Raw genomic sequence first — 21,032 nt, forward strand, 5'->3', positions numbered from 1 at the left:
AACTCTCCACCAATTGGAAGAGCCGGGCGTCCCTCAGGATTAAGCTGAACGAGTAAGGCGGGGAGAATGGGCGGGAAAGGGGCGGAGCTTCTTTGTCCCGCCTCTCTCCCCCAAGGAGGCGGGTAAGGAGGCTTGCATTAACTGGGGAAGGACGTAAGGGTTGACCAATCAGAGATCATCATGACGCCCGAGGTAGCCAATAGGGCGCGGCGAAGGGGGAAATGGGGCGGTGCCGGCCAGGCGGAGGGGACCGTAGGCGGCGGATGGGAGAGCTGGCGCAGCTGCCGTGGTGGCAGCGGCTGAGGTGGCGGTTTCTGCGGCGGCTGCTGCAGCTGCAACAGCTCCGGGCTCGGGGCTTTGGCGGCTGCGCCGGCGGGCTGTGCTGTGCTGTGCGGACCCCGGCGGTCGGTCCGGGTTGCTGGGGCGGCGCGTGTAAGAATTCGAGGCGTGTGAGGGATGGTCAGAGGAGAGGGCAGAGGTAAAGGGGCAGGGGGTTCGGAGTGAAAGGTTGCGTCTGGACATTTGGGTGTGGGAGGCGGGCAGGTCGGGCCAAGAGGGGTTGCGGAGAAGTTGCTGCGCTTCTCTCCCTCCAGTCCTTGTCGGGGGAGGGGGTCCCAGCGTGGGGACCGCCCGAGGAAGCCCGGGGCGGGAGAGGGGGCTCAAAGTCAAACACGTGGAGTAGGATCCCGCACGCCTCTTCGCTCCCCCTTCTCTCTCAAATGCTCATCTCCCTGGCGCCCTCAGGCCACCCAACCCTGCAAGAGACTCTTGCCCCGTCCGTCTGCCCGAGTGGACAGCGGGACGGCCTGCCGGCTTTCCCTGGGACCTTTCCCTAGGGGTTACCCTTCCATTCTGGGTCCTCTCTAGAGGGAGAAGCACTGTGACCTTAAGTAAGTCCCTTCTCTTCGCTGAGCCTCAGTTTTCCCTCTCTAAATTTATGGGTTTGAATTCAGATAAGGGGACTGGTCTGGGAAGAGAGGAAGGGTAATGGTTAAGCAGGGAGGGCCAGACTGCCTGGGTTGAAATCTGGGCTCTATTACTTCCCTGCGGTCTACTTACAAGAGGTAGGTTAATTTAATCCCTCTAAACCTCACTTTCCTCATTATGAAGTGGGGACATCAGCTAAGTAAAATTTCCTAACAGCAACACTATTCACATTTTGAACCACATATGTCTCTGTTGTGATAACCTCCTCTGACAGCCACAAAACTAATGTATGCATTACAAGCAAACAGTCATATATTATACAGTTAAAATAAAAGCTAGTAGCTACTATAATAACAATGATACAATTAAGAAAGCTCTTCTTGATGAGTTGAAAAAGTTAATAGCCTGTCCAACCTTCAAAATAAATACTGGCCAGGACAAGATGTTAATAATTGTCAGAGCTGAGTGATCAATATAAGGAAGTTCATTTACATATTCTGTCTATATTTGAGTATATTTGAAAGTATCTGTGGTGAAAAGTTAAGCCAAAAAGAAAAAAAAGAAAAAGACATAAAATGCTTTAAGACAGCCAAATGGTAGCATCTCATTTGGAATTTCCTTTTCTGTTTTCCCACTACTGAGATTTAAAAGTAAAATGAATCCCCAGATCTGGAGGAAACTTAAAAAAAAATCTCACAGGAAGTTTGCTGGGTAGAATGCTACAGGCTTAGCAGCAAAGAATAGTGCTCACTTTTAAACTGCCTACTTTTTAAGAAGCTATTGGTGCACAGGGACCTGCCTCGAATGGCCATGGAGGTTTCTGAAGGAGGTAAATTGCTGGGTTGCCATTCAGTGGGTTGGTTTGGAGGCAAACTTGATTGAGACCAGAACTCAGCAGTTTGAGGAAGGAACCTGCTGCTGTTTTCAAGTTCAAAGGTCTGCTGTTAGATCTGCTGAGTGCTTGCATTTCTTTTGGTCCTCCTCAGCGGAAACAGGAATGTGTATAAATAGGAACTGTAGAAGGCTAGTTCTGATGGTTTTGAATTGGAAGTTTCAAATAAGCATTTCACTTAAAAAAATATTCTAGTCTCTTCCCTTTCCTCCCCAAATACCTAAATCTAGGAGAATAGTGCCTTTGTAAGAATGATATGGGTAAGTTTAGATGACCTGGCACACTATTGATAGGTCATTGGAGCTAAGTGCTGCCTAAATACCAGGGCTGGACTTGGAAGAATTGTAGCATGGTGGCTGGGAGCACAGGTCTGGAGTCAGACTGTGTAGTTCAAAGCTTGACTTTCCTGCTGTGGGATCTTGGACAAGTCGCTTAACCTCTCTGAGCCTTAAGTCTCCCCTTCTGTAAAACAGGACAATAATCCTACTTACTATTATTGAGTTTCAGTCAACTTTACTTAAAACTTGCTAGAAGAGCCCCAGTACATAGTAAACTCTCACTGAGTACTAATTACTATTATATGAACGGTTTTATATATATATATATATATATACACACATACATACAAAGTATTTAAAATCTTTACAAAACACACAAACAAGGGTTAAGAGGGGTGGAGATGGAACATACTAGCCATAATCTCAATCTCCAGACATAATTACGTTTAACTTTTTAGTATTTATTCTTGTAGAGTTCCCGCCCCATCCCCCATATTTCAGTGATATTATTGGCTCAGACTGTAAAGAACCCGCCTGCAATGAGAGAGACCTGGGTTTGATTCCTGGGTTGGGACAATCCCCTGGAGGAGGGCATGGCAACCCATTCCAGTACTCTTGCCTAGAGAATCCCCATGAACAGAGGAGCCTGGCAGACTACAGTCTACGGGGTTGCAAAGAGTTGGACATGACCGAGCGACTAAGCACAGCACAGTGGCACATCCTGTGATACTCTTTTTTTTTTTTTAATTAAGATATAATTCACATTACTGTAAGATCCACCATCCTAAATGGTACCATTTTTAGTATACTTGTAAAGTTATACAACCATCACCACTGTCTGATTCCAGACATTTTCATCAATGTTCGTATTATGATCATTGTCTTTTTCTTTTTTTTTAAATTCCCCAAACTCTAGAAGATGCCGCTGATGGAGGAGTTTCTGAGAAGCACCTCGGGGCCAGTGGCTTTGACCGGGAGCTCAAAGCAGAGACTATTTAAAGCCTTGGACATCACCTCCTGAGGGCTGCAGGAGTGAGGAGCATGGCTGTGAGTTTAGATGACGATGTTCCCCTCATCCTGACCTTGGATGAGAGTGGCAGCGCCCCACTGGCTCCCTCCAACGGCCTGGGCCCAGATGATCTGCCCAGCAGAAGTAAGATGGTAGGGTGGGCTGGGGGACAGGGAGAGTGCAGCTTTTGTTTTGCTGTGGGCTTGGTGGTCTGATGGTAGATTCATGTACCCGAATGCCTGACTCCACGTTTGACCCCCAAGTTCTGACACATACGCTAGTGGGAGACTAATTCTGTGCGGTCCTAATCCTGCACCCCCAGTTTAGGGGTGTTCCCCGGGACTAGCCTGCCCGGCTTCCCACAGCCCCACCCCTCCCTTGCACCTGCGGTGGTCCCCTGGTTCTGTTCGTGGATGCTTTGTGGAGACCTCAGGCAAACCTGCTCCTTGGATAGCATCCCTGTCTCATTCCTTGTTAAAAAAAGAAACAGATTTCAACATCAGCCTCTGTCTGCCTGATCTTTGGCAGGAAAGTGGCGTTGACTGCTTCTCCCTGCTGGCATTCAGTCCCTGCACCGCCCAGGACAGGGTGGAGTGGAGAGGGCAAGCATTTGTCATAATCCATTGATCAGAGGGTTTGGGGTTTGTTTCACTTTGTCTTCCTCTAAACCAAAGCCCAGAAGCACAAAGTGAACCCAAGAGAGGTGATGAGCTTTAAATTTTTTAGATTTTAAGTGTGTTTCTGGCAGAATGAACGGTCTTAAAAAAACTTTTCTTGTCCCAAAGCTATTTGTTTCATTTGCTCAGGCCTCGGGTCCAGGAGAGCTTAAAATAACTTGCCTCCTGGAAGGTCCTAAGATGTCAGGGACTAGTGCTTTAGGGTCTCCTTAGCAGATGGGAGTTCTACCCACCAGGCATGCTCCTGAGCTAGGACAGAGGGCTACTGCTTGGGTCCAGGGAAAGGCAAGCCTGGCTCTCTCATCTCCTTTGTCCAGAGAGAATACAGTTGGCTCACAGGGAGCTCAACAGCCTGCATTTGAAAGTGGTAAAGGACAGCATTGTTCCCACGGATGGGAGTGCAGTGGGAGGCCTGCTGCTGCTGCTAAGTCGCTTCAGTCGTGTCCGCCTCTGTGCGACCCCATAGACAGCAGCCCACTAGGCTCCTCTGTCCCTGGGATTCTCCAGGCAAGAATACTGGAGTGGGTTGCCACTTCCTTCTCCAATGCATGAAAGTGAAAAGTGAAAGTGAAGTCATTCAGTCGTGCCTGACTCTTAGCGACCCCATGGTCTGCAGCCTACCAGGCTCCTCCGTCCATGGGATTTTCCAGGCAAGAGTACTGGAGTGGGGTGCCATTGCCTTCCTAGCTCCTCTAAACTGGCCTCTCTCTGCTTTAGCCAGTTCACCCATCTAGAGTGGCAAAGCTGGGTGATCCAGGAAGCTTAGAATAGAGACCAGATTTTTCCCTAAGTGCCATTCAGGACCAAAAATATCAGTGGCTGTGATTTCAGGCCCACTTCTTAAATACCCCAGAGTCAACCCACTCCAGTGTTCTTGCCTAGAGAATCCCAGGGACGGGGAAGTCTGGTGGGCTGCCATCTATGGGGTCGCACAGAGTCGGACACGACTGAAGTGACTTAGCAGCAGCAGGAGCAGCAGCAAGCTAAGTGTTAGGCTCCTTCTTACCTGTTATCTTAACTAAGATCTTTTTGGCAAAGTAGGCAGTATTATCCCTAGTTGACAGAAGAGAAAACTGTGAGTCAGAGAAGTTAAGGAACTTGCCTGACACTGCATAGCCAAGTAAGCAGTTTTGCAGAGATTTGGACCGAAGACTGTTTGACCCCAAAGTTCTTCCCTTTCTCTTTTTCCCTTTTTCCTTCTCCTCCCCTCTTCCCTCTTCTTTTCCTCCTCCTTTTTTCTCCACAAGCCCTTAATAAATGTAAGTGCTGGCCCTCAGCATTTCATCATATAACCTCAGGGGAAGAAAAGCTTCAGAGAGGTTAGGTAACTTGTCCAGAGTCAAATAGCCAGCAAGCAGCAATGTGTCGCTGATCTTCCCCCATCACCCCGTGTAAGGTGCTTTGGGGAACGGGATGTAAATGAATGTGACATAGTCTCAGCTTCAGAGTAGGCTGCCCACTAGAGAGAGAAGTGGTTACATCCATGGTCAGTGAGGGACTGGGCTGGAGGGAAGGTGGTTGACATCCGAGGGTATGGATCGTTCTGGAAATAGCCAGGCTCAAGGTTCTGAATTGGACTCTTGATCATTGTTGCGGGGGCCACTTTTAAGTCCTCCCAAGTGTCAGAGCTGATGGCAGGGTGTCTAGCTCTCCTGCAGGATCAAAGTGGGAACAGCAGCCTAGTTCTACATCAAGATCAGGTTTTGAAGCGATGGCGGTGCTTGATGACCAGGAAATAGGCCAAGTGGACAATAAAACTAACGTTGGGTCGGCTGCTAGTGAGGCTGTCCCTTTCTTGGCAAAGTTGGTGGCTTGTTTTAGTTTGTTTAAGAAAAACAAAATAAACTGACAGGGTCCAGGGAAATTATGCTTTCTGGGAAGTGCGTTGGCGCATTGGTTTACTCTCTCACCCTCTTCCTGAGATATTTGCTAAAACCTCTAAAAACTAATGGGTGTAACCCGCCCAGCTTGGCTGAGAAAAACAACAGCGCCTCTTGGAGAAAAGGAAAGATTTCAGAGGAGGCCTGCATGTTCCACCTCCTCTGCGCGGGCTTTTCTTTCTCTCTCTCTCTTTTTTTTTTAACCTTGTCAAACATCAATTCCTCTTAATCTTTTAACATTTTTTTTTCTCCAACTTTAAACTTTTTATTTTGTATTGGGGTATCTTTCTTTGTTAAAAACACATTTTATTTTTGGCTGAACGGGGTTGTGGCGTGCAGGATCTTTCACTGTGACACTAGGGCTTCTCCCTAGTTGTGTCACGCAGGCTCAGTAATCGAGGTGCATGGGCTTTGTTGCTCCATGGCATGTGGGATCCCAGCTTCCTGACCGAGGATCGAACCTGTGTCCTCTGCGGCGGAAGGTGAATTCTCAACCACTGGACCGCCAGGGAAGTCCCCATCTGGGCCTTTCTTATTTCGTGCTTGGATCTTGGCACTGACTTTCTTCTCAAGGCCCGCCTCCCACTTGTCTGAGTGGTCCATCTAAAACACAAATCCGAGCAGGTATGGTGTGGGCATACCTTGTTTTACTGTACTTTGTGCATACTCTTCCCCCTCCCCCCCCCCCGCCACAAATTGAAGGTTTTTGGCAACCTTGCAACGAACTAGTCTCTCAGCACCGTTTTCCCAACAGCATTTGCTCACTTCCTGTCTCTGTGTCACATTTTGGTAATTCTTGCATTATTTCAAATCCTCCACCAGCAAAAAAAATTGGCGGTTCCCTGAATGCTCAGATGATGGTTAGCATTTTTTAACAATCAAGTATTTTTTTTAATTAACTTATATACATTGTTTTTATAGCATAATGCTATATAATGCTTTATAGCATATATATGTACACACACACATATATTTTTCAAATTGATTTATTTGGCTGTGTCAGGTCTTAGTTGCAGCATGTGGGATCTAGTTCCCAGACCAGGGATCGAACCTGGCCCCCCTGCATTGGGAGCATGGAGTCTCAGCCACTGGACCACCAGGGAAGTCTGTAGAAAAAGTTTTTTATGCACTGCTGCTGCTGCTGCTAAGTCACATCAGTCGTGTCCAACTCTGTGCGACCCCACAGACAAGCAGCCCACCAGGCTCCTCTGTCCCTGGGATTCTCCAGGCAAGAACACTGGAGTGGGTTGCCATTTCCTTCTCCATTAGGAAACCAAAAAAGTCACATGACTTGCTTTATTGTGGTCTTCACTTGATCATAGTGGTCTGAAATTGGAGCCGCAATATTTCTGAGGTCTGCCTGTGATTTCCCCGGCTTGCCCAGGTTCTCAAGACCTTCCTGTGCCCGGCAGGATGCAGCTCCTTAGCCAGCATATGCATGTTCTGGCGTCTTCTTGCCTGATCAGTTCCATTTCCTGCCTTACCCCACACTTCTAGTTCTCTGAATCCCCAGTACATTCTCAGACCTCTCTGCCTTGCTGGTAACTGCCTGGCATGCTTTTCCAGGTGCTTGTTTACTCATGAGCTTCAGTTCTGTCTTGATAATCCTGCTGATAATCCCATCTCTTTGAAGCCTTCACTGAACCACTATTTCCTGATGGGGCTGACTACTTACCACCCTTTTCTGCTGTGGTATCTGATCTAGGCTTCCATTATTACACCAGCTTACTGTGCAGAAGTGACCGTTTAACCATCTGATCACCTCCTAGGCCCCAAGTATTCATTCATCCACATATCACATAGCTCAATGCCTACTGTAGGTGGGCATTCAACAAGCATGGTCCATGGAGTAGGAAATGACAACCTACTCCAGTATTCTTGCCTGGAAAATTCTATGGACCGAGAAGCCTGAGGCTACAGTCCGTGGAGTTACAGAGTTAGATATAACTAAGCACAAACAAAGGCCCACCATAAATCCAGGGTGATCTCAGCTCAGAATCTGTAATCACATGTGCAAAGATCATTTCTCCAAACAAGGTCACCTTTGCAGGTTCTGGCAGTAACAACTTGGGCATACCTATGGGGGCCACTATTAAGCCTGCTGTAATCTGGTAAGAAGAAAAAAAGTCATGGTCCAGAATAACCTAGTTGGGTTTCTGGAACCTCAGAGCTCATGGGAGGGGCTTCCCAGGTGACTCAGAGGTAAAGAATCTGCTTGCCAATGCAGGAGCCATGGGAGATTTGGGTTCAGTCCCTGAGTCAGGAAGATCCCCTGGAGGAGGAAATAGCAACCCACTCCAGTATCCTTGCTGGGATAATGCCACGGACAGAGGAGCCTGGTGGGTTACATTCCATGGGGCCGCAAAGAATCGGACCTGACTGAGCAACTAAACACAATAGCTGTCTCAGGTCCCAGGAGCGGAGGGGCTGTCTGAGGGTCCCATCAGAGATGAGTGGCATCCCCTCCTGCCTCTGCCCACCAGTGGTTGTGGTCTCATCACTCCCAGCACAGCTGATTGCCCTGGGGAGGCTGCCATCCTTGCTCCCCCAGCCTGTGGCCAATCTAAACCCTTGAGGGGTTAAGGAGTTTTCTGCAGCCCGACGCTTTCAGCAGAGTTGGCAGCTACGTGGGCACAACAGCCGCTGAGAGCTAAGCCAGCTCTCTGAGGGAAGGAGCCCTGACTGAGTGGGCCTCCACCCCAACCCCACAGCTGTCACTAGGGCCGTGTCCCACACCCTCCCGTCTCCGTGTGCTTGGGCTGCCATGACAGAACTCCACGGTGGCGGAAGTGCATAGTCTCAGAGTTCTGCAGGCTGCAAGCCCAAGAGCAAGGTGTCAGCAGGGTTGGTGTGCCTGAGGCCTCTTTCGGGCAGCTGCCCTCTCTCAGTGTCCTCTGTGTGCTGATCTCTTCGCATCAGGCTACCTCTCCTGTTGGATTAGGGCCCACCCCTATGACCTCATTTTGCCTCAATTACCGCTTTAGAGGCTCTGCTCTTTAAATACCATCACATTCTGAGGCCCTGGGGGTGATTCTTTCAACACAGAAATTTTAGGGAGACGTAATTCAGTCTGTAGCACTCCTGCCCTTTCCTTAGATGAGGTCCCCAGGAATCTGGCTGTGCTGCCTGTGACCTTTTACCCTGTGCTAGGGATGCTGGAAGCTGGGGAATTGTCCCTACAGGAAACCAGAGGGCTTGGATTTTTTTTTCCCCCCCTTATTTGGGCAAGCATGGATTGTATCCAAGACTTAAAACATCTCTGGGCTATAAACGTGGCAGCTGAAATGCTAATGAATGACTCACAGGCAGGAGATGTCAGGTTGATAAAGGAGGAAGGTCTGAGCAGAGGTATTTAAAGCCTAGAAATTAGGAGTAACCTTGAAAATAGTCAGTGGGGTTGGCGTTTGACAGTGTGGTTTAGAGATAGCCTGCTGTCTGCACTGCGCAGCAGTCAGTGATCTGGACTGTCCCTGGACTGTAGAGTGTGAATGTGGTGGGCTATACAAAGTATCTTCTTGGGGAATTCTGTTCACTCTCAGCTTTCACCTTCTTATTGCCTTTAAGCCCAGCTGCTGCCTAAGATGCGCCTGTACTATTGGGTGATGAAGGGATTGTGGGCAAGGCCAGGGCTGAGGCTGGAGCAGGGCACTTTGTCTCACGCGATACCTTGGTGCTGGTGGTTCATGGTTTTCCGGTGACAAGTCATGTGGGGATAAGACCTAAGGTGATAGAGTAACAGGACCCCTCTACCTCCTTCACCCTGATTCCTAAGACTTCTTCGGCACTTACCCGGGACCCAGTATAAGGTGGAGAACCACTGCTCCCTTGCAGGGGCCGATATACAGCGAGTGCCCTGGCTCCCTTTCCAGAGTTTTCATGCAGCCAAACCAGCTGGCACCCATCTCCGTCAAGGTGGGCCATCTCCATCAAGGTGGGGCACTGCTCCCTTGCAGGGGCCGACATACAGCGGGAGCCCTGGCTCCCTTTCCAGAGTTTTCATGGATGGCAGCCAGAACCAGCTGGCACCCATCTCCATCATGTTGGCCCCAGGGCAGACATGGCCAACCTGAACTGGGAGAGAGTGGTGGGGCTGTATACCCAGGGGAGACCTAACCCCATGGCAGGCTCTCCATCACAGAAATCAGTGTCTACGGTTCTTTCTCTGACTGAGCTTCCCCCGCACACTCACCAGAGAGAAAGTAAAGCCCAAGGACCCAGGTAGCTTTTGTCACCTGTGATGCACTGGGAGGAGGAGTGGTTAAACATTCAGGCTCTGGAGTTGAGCTGAAGACTTATTGTCCTAGGGGAGTATGGGACCTAGCGTCTCCAAGCCTCAGCCTCCTCATCTGTAGGGTGGGATCATGATAGCATCTTCCGAGAGTTGTTGTGGGGACTTAGTGAGGTCACACGTGTGATGCCTGTGGTGGGTGCTCGGCCAGTTGTAGGCGTTATTGTCATGCCCAGAGACAGGGCTTCCTGGGGTGCTGAACCCAGGCCAAGAACTGAGTCCTTTGCCTCGCTGCTGGCCCGACAGGTGGCCACCGCCAAGTGGGGAAGGGGAGGCAGATGGCAGCAGGAGACTGAACAGCAGTCAGGCTTTCCCAGCCTCCCAGGGAGCTCGGGCATTTGGCTCCACTGGAGTTGGCCCCCCGGCTTTCCCAGGGCCTCGCCGAGACAGGATGGTCGTGTCGCCAGGCTGGCAGAGGCACCAATTAAAACGCACACACACCTGGCACGCTGGGTTCCAGCCTCGTAAGCGACACTTGAAGCTTTTCACTTCCTCCCCGCTCCGAGTCTTCGTGCGGGATCCTGTCTGTTGCCCCGGCCCCCCTGCCATGAGATGACACGCAGAGAAGCTGCTACTTTGGAATGGCAGCAGTGGCAGCTGGGCGCAGGCTGGAGCCATGGCTCCGTTGTTCTTTCCCCATCCCCTTAGGGGGGCTCTGTGTTCATGTTTGCTCCAAGAGCGCTTCGTGAGGCAGAACAGTCAACTTCTCAGCTTCTGAGTCAGGGAGGGAGCGGGGGAGGTGGGGCTCTGATGGCTCCTGGCTGCGGTGTCCTGCCCGGGGCTGCCTCACAGATCACAGCATGGTGGACCTGGAAGGAAAGCCAGATGAAGCACCAAGGGATCACCCCCTGCCCCCACCACCTCATACCCCCCAGGCCCCTGGAGGAAAGTTGGTCCTCAGACCGCCCCCATCCCACCTATGGGGAGCCCACTGGACTCCCTTTCCTGGGTGACTTCTCTGATTGTTTCCTGACTCTCCCTTCTCCCTCTCAGTCCAAGCCGCGCAAGGTCGTTCATAATAAAAACAGCAGCTAACAGGTATTGAACCCCTATCAACTGCTGGGCAGAGTCTGAAAGCACTTTGTGCTGTCTCTGTCACTGGGTCCTCCCAGCAGAGCTGTGCTATTGGTTCAGCATCTGTCTCTGACAGCAGAGGAAACAGACACCCTGAGAGGTTGAAACTTACCCAGGGCCACGTAGCTGGGAAGTGTTGGCTGCAGCTCTGGAAACCCGTGCTCTTCTGATCGGGGAAACTCAGGTTCTGGGTGCCGAGAGATTCAGAGCTGGCTGGGGGCACTTGTCCCTGCCTCTTGGTGCTTCACAGAAAGAAAGACCAGATTTCATTCAGCTTTGCAATCAAGCCAGATTGGGCATTTTTCTCTCTTTCTGTGTCTGTCTTCCTGCGTTGGCAGGCGAATTCTTAACCACTGGACTGCCAGGGAAGCCCTCACATCTTTTTTTTAAGGCAAGATTTAGGGCTTTGTTTTTCCCTAGAAGAATCAGTTATGTTTGGGGAGTCTCCCAGGTGAACTTACGGTGGCTCAGCCTGCATTTGGAACAACACATGCAAGTATCTCCCTTGAGTGCTCCATGGGCACCACCCCTGCATCCTGGCTCAAAGATGAATCCAGAAGCTGCAAATCAGGGCATCCATTATACCACCTCAAAGTAGAAGTCTTCCCCAGAGCCAGTCTTGTTTCTCTCTTGTTGGAGGCAGCAACACTGTAAACCTATTACAGTTTAAAAAAAATATTTTTATTTATTCATTTGACTGTGCCAGGTCTCAGTTGCTGTATGTGGGATCTAGTTCCCTGACCAGGGACCAAACCCAGGCCCCCTGTATTGGGAGCGTGAGTCTTAGCCACTGGATCAACAGGGAAGTCCTAAGCCCTATTACAGTTGATTGCAGTTGGTGACTGTGTGTGCAGTAATGTTTACATAGATGGTGGCTCCTAAGAGCCCTTGCGAAGTAAGAGTATCCCCATTTTTCAGATGTATAATTGGAGGGGTGGGGCGGGAAGTGACCTGCAGGGCCAGATAGTGGGGCAGTGAGCCTCATTCATCGTCAGTGTTGCTGGGCTGCTGCATGCCCAGTGCATGTCCACGCAGGCAGGCCCGCACTGCCCTCTTGTCTGTCTCGGGTTACAGACCTGCTGTTTCTGTTTTCAGGCCTTGCCCAGAGGGAATGTTTCTCCCTCCAAGCTCTCAGTTCAGTCGCTTCGTCATGTCCGGCTCTTTGCGACCCCATGGACTGCAGCATGCCAGGCTTCCCTGTCCATCACCAACTCCCAGAGCTTGCTCAAACTCATGTCTATTGAGTCGGTGATGCCATCCAACCATCTCATCCTCTGTTGTCCCCTTCTGCCTTCAATCTTTCCCAGCATCAGGGTCTTTTCCAAGAAGTCAGTTCTTTGCATCAGGTGGCCAAAGTATTGGAGTTTCAGCTTTAGCATCAGTCCTTCCAATGAATATTCAGGACTGATTTCCTTTAGGATGGACTGGTTTGATCTCCCTGAAGTCCGAGGGACTCTCGAGTCTTCTCCAGCACCACAGTTCAAAAGCATCAATTCTTTGGTGCTCAGCTTTTTTCACAGTCCAACTCTCACATCCATACATGACTACTGGAAAAACCATAGCCTTGACTAGACGGACCTTTGTTGACAAAGTAATGTCTCTGCTTTTTAATATGCTGTCTAGGTTGGTCATAGCTTTTCTTTCAAGGAGCAAGCGTCTTTTAATATGGCTGCAGTCACCATGTGCAATGATTTTGGAGCCCCCAAATAGTCTGTCACTGTTTCCATTGTTTCCTCATCTGTTTGCCATGAAGTGATGGGACCAGATGCCATGATCTGAGTTTTCTGAATATTGAGTTTTAAGCCAACCTTTTCACTCTCCTCTTTCACTTTCCTCACTTGGTAAGAGTTAGGCCCAATTCTTGGATCAAATGAAAATGAAGTGCTTGAAGGCCAAGCCCTCTGATCCACCTTCCCAGCCTCACCCCACCCACCCGGCAGTGGCCCCAGCACCTTCCAGGCCAGGAGAACATCCCCCTCAGTTACAGCCCTGCCTGACTGGCCTCTGTTCCTTCACTCCACCCCCTTGGTAATCAGAACAAACAAGCAAAAGTCTTAACTGTGGGGCTGCTCAAACCATCTCATTTATTTGTTTACTTTTTGGCCTAACCACACATCATGCAAGATCTTAGTTACCTGACCAGGGATTGAACCCCTGCCCCCGGCATTGGGAGCATGGAGTATTAACCCCTGGACTGCCAGGTAAGTTCCACTGTCATCTCATTTGTTTAACAATCACACAATCTCGCTTTTTTTTATTTTACTTGAACCACTTTCACTACCAAAACTTCCCATCGGCTGCTGTCTCTTGCTCCTGATCCATCCCCCTTCAGCTTTCTCCAGCTGAAGATCTGGTCCTCTGTTTCCATGGAGCCTTCCCTAACCCTCCCTAACCGACTTCTGCACCTTTGAATCCTCTGAATAGCTGCGCGGGGGCCCACTCCCTCCCCAGCACCTGCACGTGGTAGATTTGATTAATGTCTCATGCACTGGATCAGTTTGCTTTGTGCCATGATGGATTCCTAAAGGTTAAGAGAAAATGAAATTTTGGTGAAGTAGATGATTTAGAATATGAGCAGGAGGGTTGAGTTTGGCAAAGCATCTTTTCATAGTATGATTAATACCCCTTGGTTCATCCAGTATCGAGCTGGGTTTTGTAAACCATGTTCCTTTTTTTTTTTTTTTTAACTTATTTGGCTGCTCCGTATCTCAGTTGCAGCATGTGAGGTCTAGTTCCCTGACTAGGGATCCTAATATAGGGATTGCCCCATGTATTAGGAGTCTTAGCCACTGGACCACCAGGGAAGTCCCCAACCATGTTCCTTTTAATCAGGGTTTAACCTGTTGGTGGATTTCTTTCTCATGTCTCCATGATGCCCGTTTGGGTGGGCTGGTTGGACAAGACAGGAAGGTCTAAGTAGGTGCTGTTGTTTTGGGTCCTGATGTGTTGTGCCTCTTTTGGGAGCACACGTTTTTGCAAAAGCACAGACCACATCTTTCCTGCACACACCCAGACACCTAATAAACAGACTCATGTGAAGTAAGGGATCTGGGAGTGAGTCACCAGGTTCTCCAAACACCCAAGAGACTCTGTTTGTTACATCTTAACCAGCCTGTGGAAACCACTGGGTTCACCAGAAGACTCATCCCCACATGATCAGGTCAGAAATAGCCCAGGTGGAGCCTGGCCTCTGCTTCCCCTAGGAGCAACCAGCCTGGGGCATGTCTTTGGTCTCTGCTTTTGAAATTCTCAAGGACCCTCACATGGCCCACAATTTCTATATCAGCCCAGGTCCCACCTTCCCCCACCTCTGAACTCAGCCACTACCACTCCACCACTCGTAGACTGCCTTTCCCTCTTGCTAATCTCTCTTTTTGTTCGACTGGGTTTTTATTTATTTATTTTTCCTATCCTTTTAGCTCTTGCTGGAAACCAGCTCAGGGAGAGCTATTGTGCTCAGCACTGGCTAATGGCCTGGAGCCGCTCCAAGCTGCCGGATGCGTTGGCTTTCACTCGTGGGTGGTCGTCGACAAGCGTGATGCCTTCTCTCTGTGACACCCCAGGGTCCCCTCTTGCCAGCTCTGCTGTTTGCACTTGGCCGGCCTGCCTTGATGTGAACGGCAGCTTGTACTGCGCACCCCGGAGCCCGTCTGGTTGCCTCCACGGGTCTCAGACTTTCTCAGTCACAGAGCTCGCTCAGCCTCGAGGCTAGTTGACCTGTTTGCTTTTTCTGCCTATTTCCTTTTGGAGCTCAGACACTGTCCTGGGGTGGCCAGGAGCTCCCCAGTCTGGAGACGGGGAAGGGGCTTGGGAGAATCCTCAGGTGGTTAGAAATGTGTATGCATTGGTGGAGCGATAATGTGGACTGATAATCTAGTGCATTCTAACGTTTCTTCAGAGTCTCTTGGTCTACAGCAAAGGATGGGGTTGAATTTCCAGTGCCCTATCTTAGCAAGTGTGCAGCCTTGAGTGAGGAGCTAAGCTTTGGCTTCTTCCTGCGTTTCAGTTTCTTCGTCAGTAAAATGGGGATAAAAACGTCTCCATTCAGGGTTGACACAGGAAATTTCAGGTAACATTCCAGGTACCAACTCAGTAAGTAGAAAAACTCTTAACAGTAAAGTATCAGGGTTTCATTTTCAACAAAGTAGCAATGACGCCCCTCCTTGAGCCTATGAGTAGATAATTTCAGGTCTATCCGAGTCGATGACTTGAGCTCACCCTTCCTTTTATTACATTCCTCTAAGGATTGGTAGTTGGGGTTTGGATTTTCTTAGGGATTCTGTTGTGGCAGATGGGGAACTAGATGTTAACTTCCTCGCCCATCCAGGTGCACTGCAGGGACAATATACCTCAAGTAACTCCACCTCCTGCCTGCTCTTTAGGATGGATTTTTGGCCTTTATTGTATTTTTCTTTATTCATGCTGCCCCTTTTTTTTTTTAAATTATTTATTTATTTACTTGTCTAGCTGGGCCTCGGTTACGGCACACAGGATCTTCCTTGCATCTTGCAGGATCTTTCTTTGAGGCACACGGGCTCTCTAGTTGTGGTTCATGGGTTCAGTTGTTGCAGCCACAGGCTTAGTTGCTCCTGCAGGATCCTAGTTCACCAACCAGGGATCAGACCACATCCCCTGCATTGCAAGGTGGAGTCTTAACCACTGGACCACCAGGGAAGTTCCCACGATGCCTCTTTTGAGCTGTTTTCCCCACTCGGTGGAAAGGGAAACTGAAGAAGAGGAAAAGAAGGCTGAGCCCAGGACTTGACCACTGACCACTCAGACTCTGAGGCCCTGCTGGCTTCCCTGGGAGCACGCCAGCCAGCCCAACCCAGGTCCCTGGAGAAGTGGCATGCCCAGGCCATCAAACTCTGCAGGATGTAGACTTCCTCCCAGCTGTCATTCTGCCAAGGAGCTCTGTGTCTCCCGGCTGGCCACTTTGCCCCTTGCTGCTGCTCTTCTGAGCATAGCCTCCTGCTCACAGCAGATCCAGATGCTGGGGTGTGGCCAGTGGTCATGGGATCCAGGTCTAGCCAGTCCCCCAAGTGTTCCCAGGCAGGGGCTAGAGCAGACCTCTGATCAGTACCCCAAGTAGAGAAGGGGTCTCACAGCCAGGCTTGTTCCTCTGAGCACTGCTCATCCACTGACCCCCTGCATAGGCCCAGGGAGCCCCAGCTTGCAGTGGACAATGCCTTTGTCTCCATTTTTAAAAAAAATTTTTCAGTGAGGCTTCCCAGGTAACTCAGTGGTAAAGAATCCGCCTGCCAATGCAGGAGATGCAGGTTTGATCCCTGGGTTGGGAAGACCTCCTGGAGAAGAAAATGGCAACCCACTCTGGTATTCTTTCCTGGAAAATTCCATGGACAGAGGAGCCTGGCAGGCTACAGTCCATGGGCTCACAAAGGGTTGTTCGACATGACTGAGCAACTAAACAGCAACCACAGATTACAATTTCATAACTGTCTGTCAAAACTTCCTCCAACCTAGTAATTTGTTGAGACCGGTGAAAACAAAAAGTTACAAAAGTAAAAAATTTTTCAGTGGGTAAGCACACACTTTTTTTTGGAATAGAAGCCTCGTTTTATTTTACTTTTATTTATTGTTAATATTTTTTTGGCCACGCCACACAGCATGTGGGATTTTAGTTCCTTGACCAGGGATCAAACCTGCACCCCCTGCATTGGAAGTGCGGAGTTTTAACCTCTGGACTGCCAGGGAAGTATGCCTCGTCTCCATTTGCCCTTGTACTGCTCCTGGCCCCACCGTGTGCATTTCACAATTAGCGTTCCCAGTGCTTCCAAGTGAATGCAGAACAGATGTTCACACAGGTGCTACATTCTTCCTTGAATAAACACAGTGGAGTTTGCATGCTTTTCTGTGTGTGTATGTGTGTGAGTGAGTGTATGTGTGTGTGTGAGAGAGAGAGAAGCATAGGTCTTTGAGATGGATGGAGCCTTTACAGATGTTTTCTCAAAGCATCCCATACATTTTGCACATGGCCAGTCAGTTAGGTGCTCAATAAATGCTTTGTGATGAGTTTTCAGTGGGAGTCAAAGCCTTCTGTTTCATAATAAACCCAGCGGCCCACGCGTAGGTAGTACAGTTGTACTTGGAAGTACAGTTTCAAGTCAAGCCTTGAAATGCACAGATTGAAGGAGATGGAAATCATTTCCAGCCCCACCAAGAGACTATCTGCCGGCATCTGGTAAACCCCTCCCTCTGTCTCTGCCTCAGCAGAGGGTGGTGGTGGGTTGTGTAGCAGTGGCCAGGGGAGGTTTTCTCCACCGGCAGGTGGTGAGGACCATCAGACAATGGAAGTGACCCCAGGGGGCTCCTGGCGAGTTAACTGCTCTGTAAATGTGAGCTCACCATGGCTCCCCTGGGGAAAGGGCCCTGCCTTTTTGCCTGTGCAGAATGTAGATGGAGTTACTGTGAAACCAAGACAGCCTGACTGGCCTGCATATCTCCGCTCATCACAACTGGTCCAGCTGCTCTCTATTAAAACCCAGCGGCTCAAGTCCAGTCTCCTTATCATGGCTTACAGCCTGCCCACTGCTCCTGCTTTACAAAGGAGCCAGGCTGCTGGGCTCGAACCCAGCCTGGCCACTTTTTGCTCTGTGACCTTGGGAAAATCACTTAGCCTCTCTGGGCCATAGTTTCCTCCCTTCTGGAAACTGGAGATCATAATAGTCCCTGATTCATGGGGCTTTTTTATACTTAGGGGAATTAACAAGGGTAAAGCACTGAGTGTGAGCTGTTATTCTTGCCCTCATTTGTACATATCAGCCTTATATCTCTGGTCTTTTAAGCTTTAGAATTACTGAAACCTGTGCAGTTTCCCATGAACGGAAGAGCCTGGTGGGCTACAATCCATGGGATCGCAAGAGAGGACACAGTTTGGCGACTCAGCCACCACCACCACACTTCCCAAGCGTGTCCTGCTATCTGCTTTTCTGTGCTTTATGCATGACTTTCCTGTTTCTGGAAGGTAGCCCTCACCCCATCCCCAGCCCTTTTTGGAACACCTTTTCATCCTTCATCCTTTAAAACCGGCACGGATAAGGCCCCTGAATCTCTCTCTGTCTGCCTCTTCCCTCCAGCCCTCGTGGACGGTAGTTGCGGTCACATCATTTTCTAGGCTGCTGTAACAAATGCCTTTAATGCCCCAGAATCATCCCTTCTTTTGCCTCCTGACTGTGAGCTCCTTGAAGACAAAGCCCACGGTTTTACTTTTTCAGATCCAACACCTAACCTAGTGCCTGGTATACAGTAGGTGAGGAATAAATGTCTCCTCACATGAAACCACATTTATCTGCATCTAGGTCAGCCTTTTAAAAACGTTTTCCCCCCTCCCTTTTTCTCTCCTAAATAACCGCATGATTTGTTAAGACCAGAGACTTGCTCTCAAGGTTTCGTTTGCAGCCTCAGTCTGCGAGTGCCCTGTGTGGCCAATTTGGGGGTGGGCCCTTGGGGCTGCCACTGCTACCCTAAATTACTAAGGGGTGCTTATTTTCCTGGCCCCTGCCAAGAGTCTGCCATTTCTAATCTTCACCCCTCCTGCCTTTTCACCTCCTCTGTTTACAGCCGCTGCTCTCAGCTTTCTCACCAGCTCCATGCCCTTCCATGGCAGGCCTTGTGTATCTACAGGGAATCCCCCTGGATTTGGCCACTTAGGCCCCTGTGAGCTGGCCGGAAACAAAGTTAGAGGTGGCACAGGGTGTAATCCTGGCTGCTTCCAAACCAGGGCTTCCTCCTTCTAGAACAGTGCCTGACCGAGTACCGGCCTGGGTGAGCCTTTCATCTTTCCTTTCCTCCTCTGGCTAAAGCCTTTGGCAGGACAAGGTTTGGGCCTGAAGCCAGCGATTCAACTGGGAGGGCCGTGCGCCAGCTCTTGCCTTTCTGGAGGTCGGTCTATTAGCCCGGGGTTCTGCCAAGGTTCACAGCCTTTCCTAACATGCCTGGATGACACAGGTCTACCTCCCACACCATTGTGCAGTCAGTCACCAGCAGAGAAAGCCTGAGCAGAAGGAAATACACGCTCTGCTGTCTTTTGGCACGGTGTCTTTTGCCCGATTTTTATCCATGGGTCCTTTAAAGAGTCCGCACGGAAGCGGGGTGGCAACGGCGTGCCTGGAAAATTCATCAGTGCCACTCGGGTTGATTTTCCTCTCCTCTTTAAGCTTTTTTTTTTTCCCCATGGAGTGGGGCTCTCAGCGACCACTGGGAGATGGTTGGGCTATGGGTCGTTGTCATTCTGGTGGGTGCCAGTGTTCGGAGGGCTCCGGGCGCTTTGTGGGTTTTTGCATTTGTCTCTGAGATGCCGAGAGCACAGTTGGCACAGGTCCCGGTTAATGGATGAAGAAGCTGAGCCTCTGGGGATTAAGATCGTGAGCCAGGGGTGGGGAGGGGCACAAATGGGAGAGAACTTGGGGGTTCAGGGCTATGTAATTTTTTTTTTTTTTATTTGGCCCTGCTGGGTCTTAGAGTTGTGCCACGCAGGATACTTAGTTGAGGCATGTGGGATCTAGTTCCCTGACCAGGGGTTGAATCCAGACCCCCCTGCTTTGGGAGCATGGGTCTTAACCCCTGAACCACCAGGGAAGTCTCGGGGCTACGTTCTGTCTTGAAGAGGATGTGCATGGTATATGCGTGCCTGTGTGTGTGAAAGAGAGCGAGAAGGGTGGGGGGTGGGCGCAAATGCATGAGGTTATGTACACGTAAGAGAAGGAGAATGAAAGGAACAGGATTGAAAGGAGAGAGGGACCTCAGTGTAAACCTGCAGAAGAACTGCCACCGCCTCACATCCTTTCCGCTCAGAGCTGCCTCCCACAAGGAGCTCATATGCCTTTTATCCAAAGCACCCTCTTGCCCAGGCCCCCAAGGAAGGCCCCAGTGACCTACCCAGCCCTAGCGGACCCTGTGCTTGCTGGATGTTGGGGGTGGGCCACAAAAGCCCTGTGTTCCCGCCCGTCCTTTTCCCCGTCCTCCCTGGTGCTGCTTTATAGCCGGCATATGGAAACTGTTTCTGTTTACCCAGAGCCACCCTGATGCTGCTGCACGCTGTGCTCCAGCGAACGGAAACCTTGGATTCCCCGCAGGGTCGTTTGAGAGGCGGCATGCAAAGCCGCCAGCTGTTCTGCAGGGAGTGTCTGGGCCCTGTTACATCAGTGTGGTGGAAGCGTTACCATCTGTGCAAACAGGTCATCCTGGTTTATCTGCCTGTCCTCTGTGTGGGGAACGCCTCTCCTACTTGGAGGCAGCTTTTGTTGTTGTGGTTGTAGTCACGCTGTTTTGTATTCCACCGCCTGCCAGTTCAGCCGTTTTCTTTCTGTTGCTTATTCTCCACGTTTGGCTCCCCGGGCTGATTGCCAGGATGTAGGGAGGGGAGTTTAGGAGTAGGTGTTGCATAAATGTTTAGTGGCAAAGGTCAGCGGGGCCTGCAAAGGCTGCAGACCAGCTTTACAGGAGAGCTCTTTGCCCAGGACACCCGGAGTACAGAACAAAGTGTTTTTCTCTTCAGGGACTGGGGCGGGGGTGACTTTTCCCAGAGGCGCAGAGTGGGAACTTCCAGGTTGCCAAGAGTGTTCAGCTTTCTCTGGCCCTTTTCAAACCTCCCCGGAGTGGAGAAGCTGGTTGGCTTCTAGGAGCCAAGGAGCTAGCCAAGAAGACTGCCGCTCCCACCCTCCTGTGCTGCTGTGTATCTTGTTCCCCCACTTCTTTCCTCCCGTTTCCAGCTGCCTCCCAGGAAAGGCGGAAATGCAGAGGCGAGGGCCAGCCATCATCTTCCTGGAGGAGGCAGCGGAGGGCCAGCTCCCTGACAGCCCCATGGAGAGGTCATCCTGTCTCCTCCAGCTGGGCCCTTGTGGTATGCCTTGACCTGGCCATGGGTGAGTGTGGCATCAAAGGTGATACCAGGATCAGAAATTGGACATGTTGATCCTTACGGGGTCTCTAATCACTGGCATGAGGGCAGGTCCCCGATTGCAGGCGGGGGTGGACCCGGGGTGCTG

At 50.3% G+C, this 21,032-nt stretch overlaps 1 protein-coding gene across 6 annotated transcripts in view; it reads left to right on the top strand.

The window, feature by feature from the left end:
• The first annotated feature begins 252 nt into the window (after positions 1 to 252).
• TPCN1 (two pore segment channel 1) overlaps positions 253 to 21,032 on the top strand; it is a 60,962-nt gene continuing 40,182 nt past the window's right edge. The window contains exons 1-4 of one of the 6 annotated variants that reach the window (XM_055550738.1): positions 253 to 478; positions 745 to 890; positions 1,702 to 1,756; positions 3,014 to 3,250. In XM_055550738.1, the coding sequence (XP_055406713.1) occupies positions 3,139 to 3,250 (112 nt within the window). In that variant the 5' untranslated portion in view covers positions 253 to 478; positions 745 to 890; positions 1,702 to 1,756; positions 3,014 to 3,138. Of the gene's footprint in view, positions 479 to 744; positions 891 to 1,701; positions 1,757 to 3,013; positions 3,251 to 20,777; positions 20,910 to 21,032 lie in introns of those variants that run through there. The other 5 variants (XM_055550740.1, XM_055550739.1, XM_055550742.1 and 2 more) reach the window with 5 other exon arrangements.

The sequence above is a fragment of the Bubalus kerabau genome, chromosome 16 (genome assembly GCF_029407905.1).
Source record: "Bubalus kerabau isolate K-KA32 ecotype Philippines breed swamp buffalo chromosome 16, PCC_UOA_SB_1v2, whole genome shotgun sequence".
Classification (NCBI taxonomy): Eukaryota; Metazoa; Chordata; class Mammalia; order Artiodactyla; family Bovidae; genus Bubalus; species Bubalus kerabau.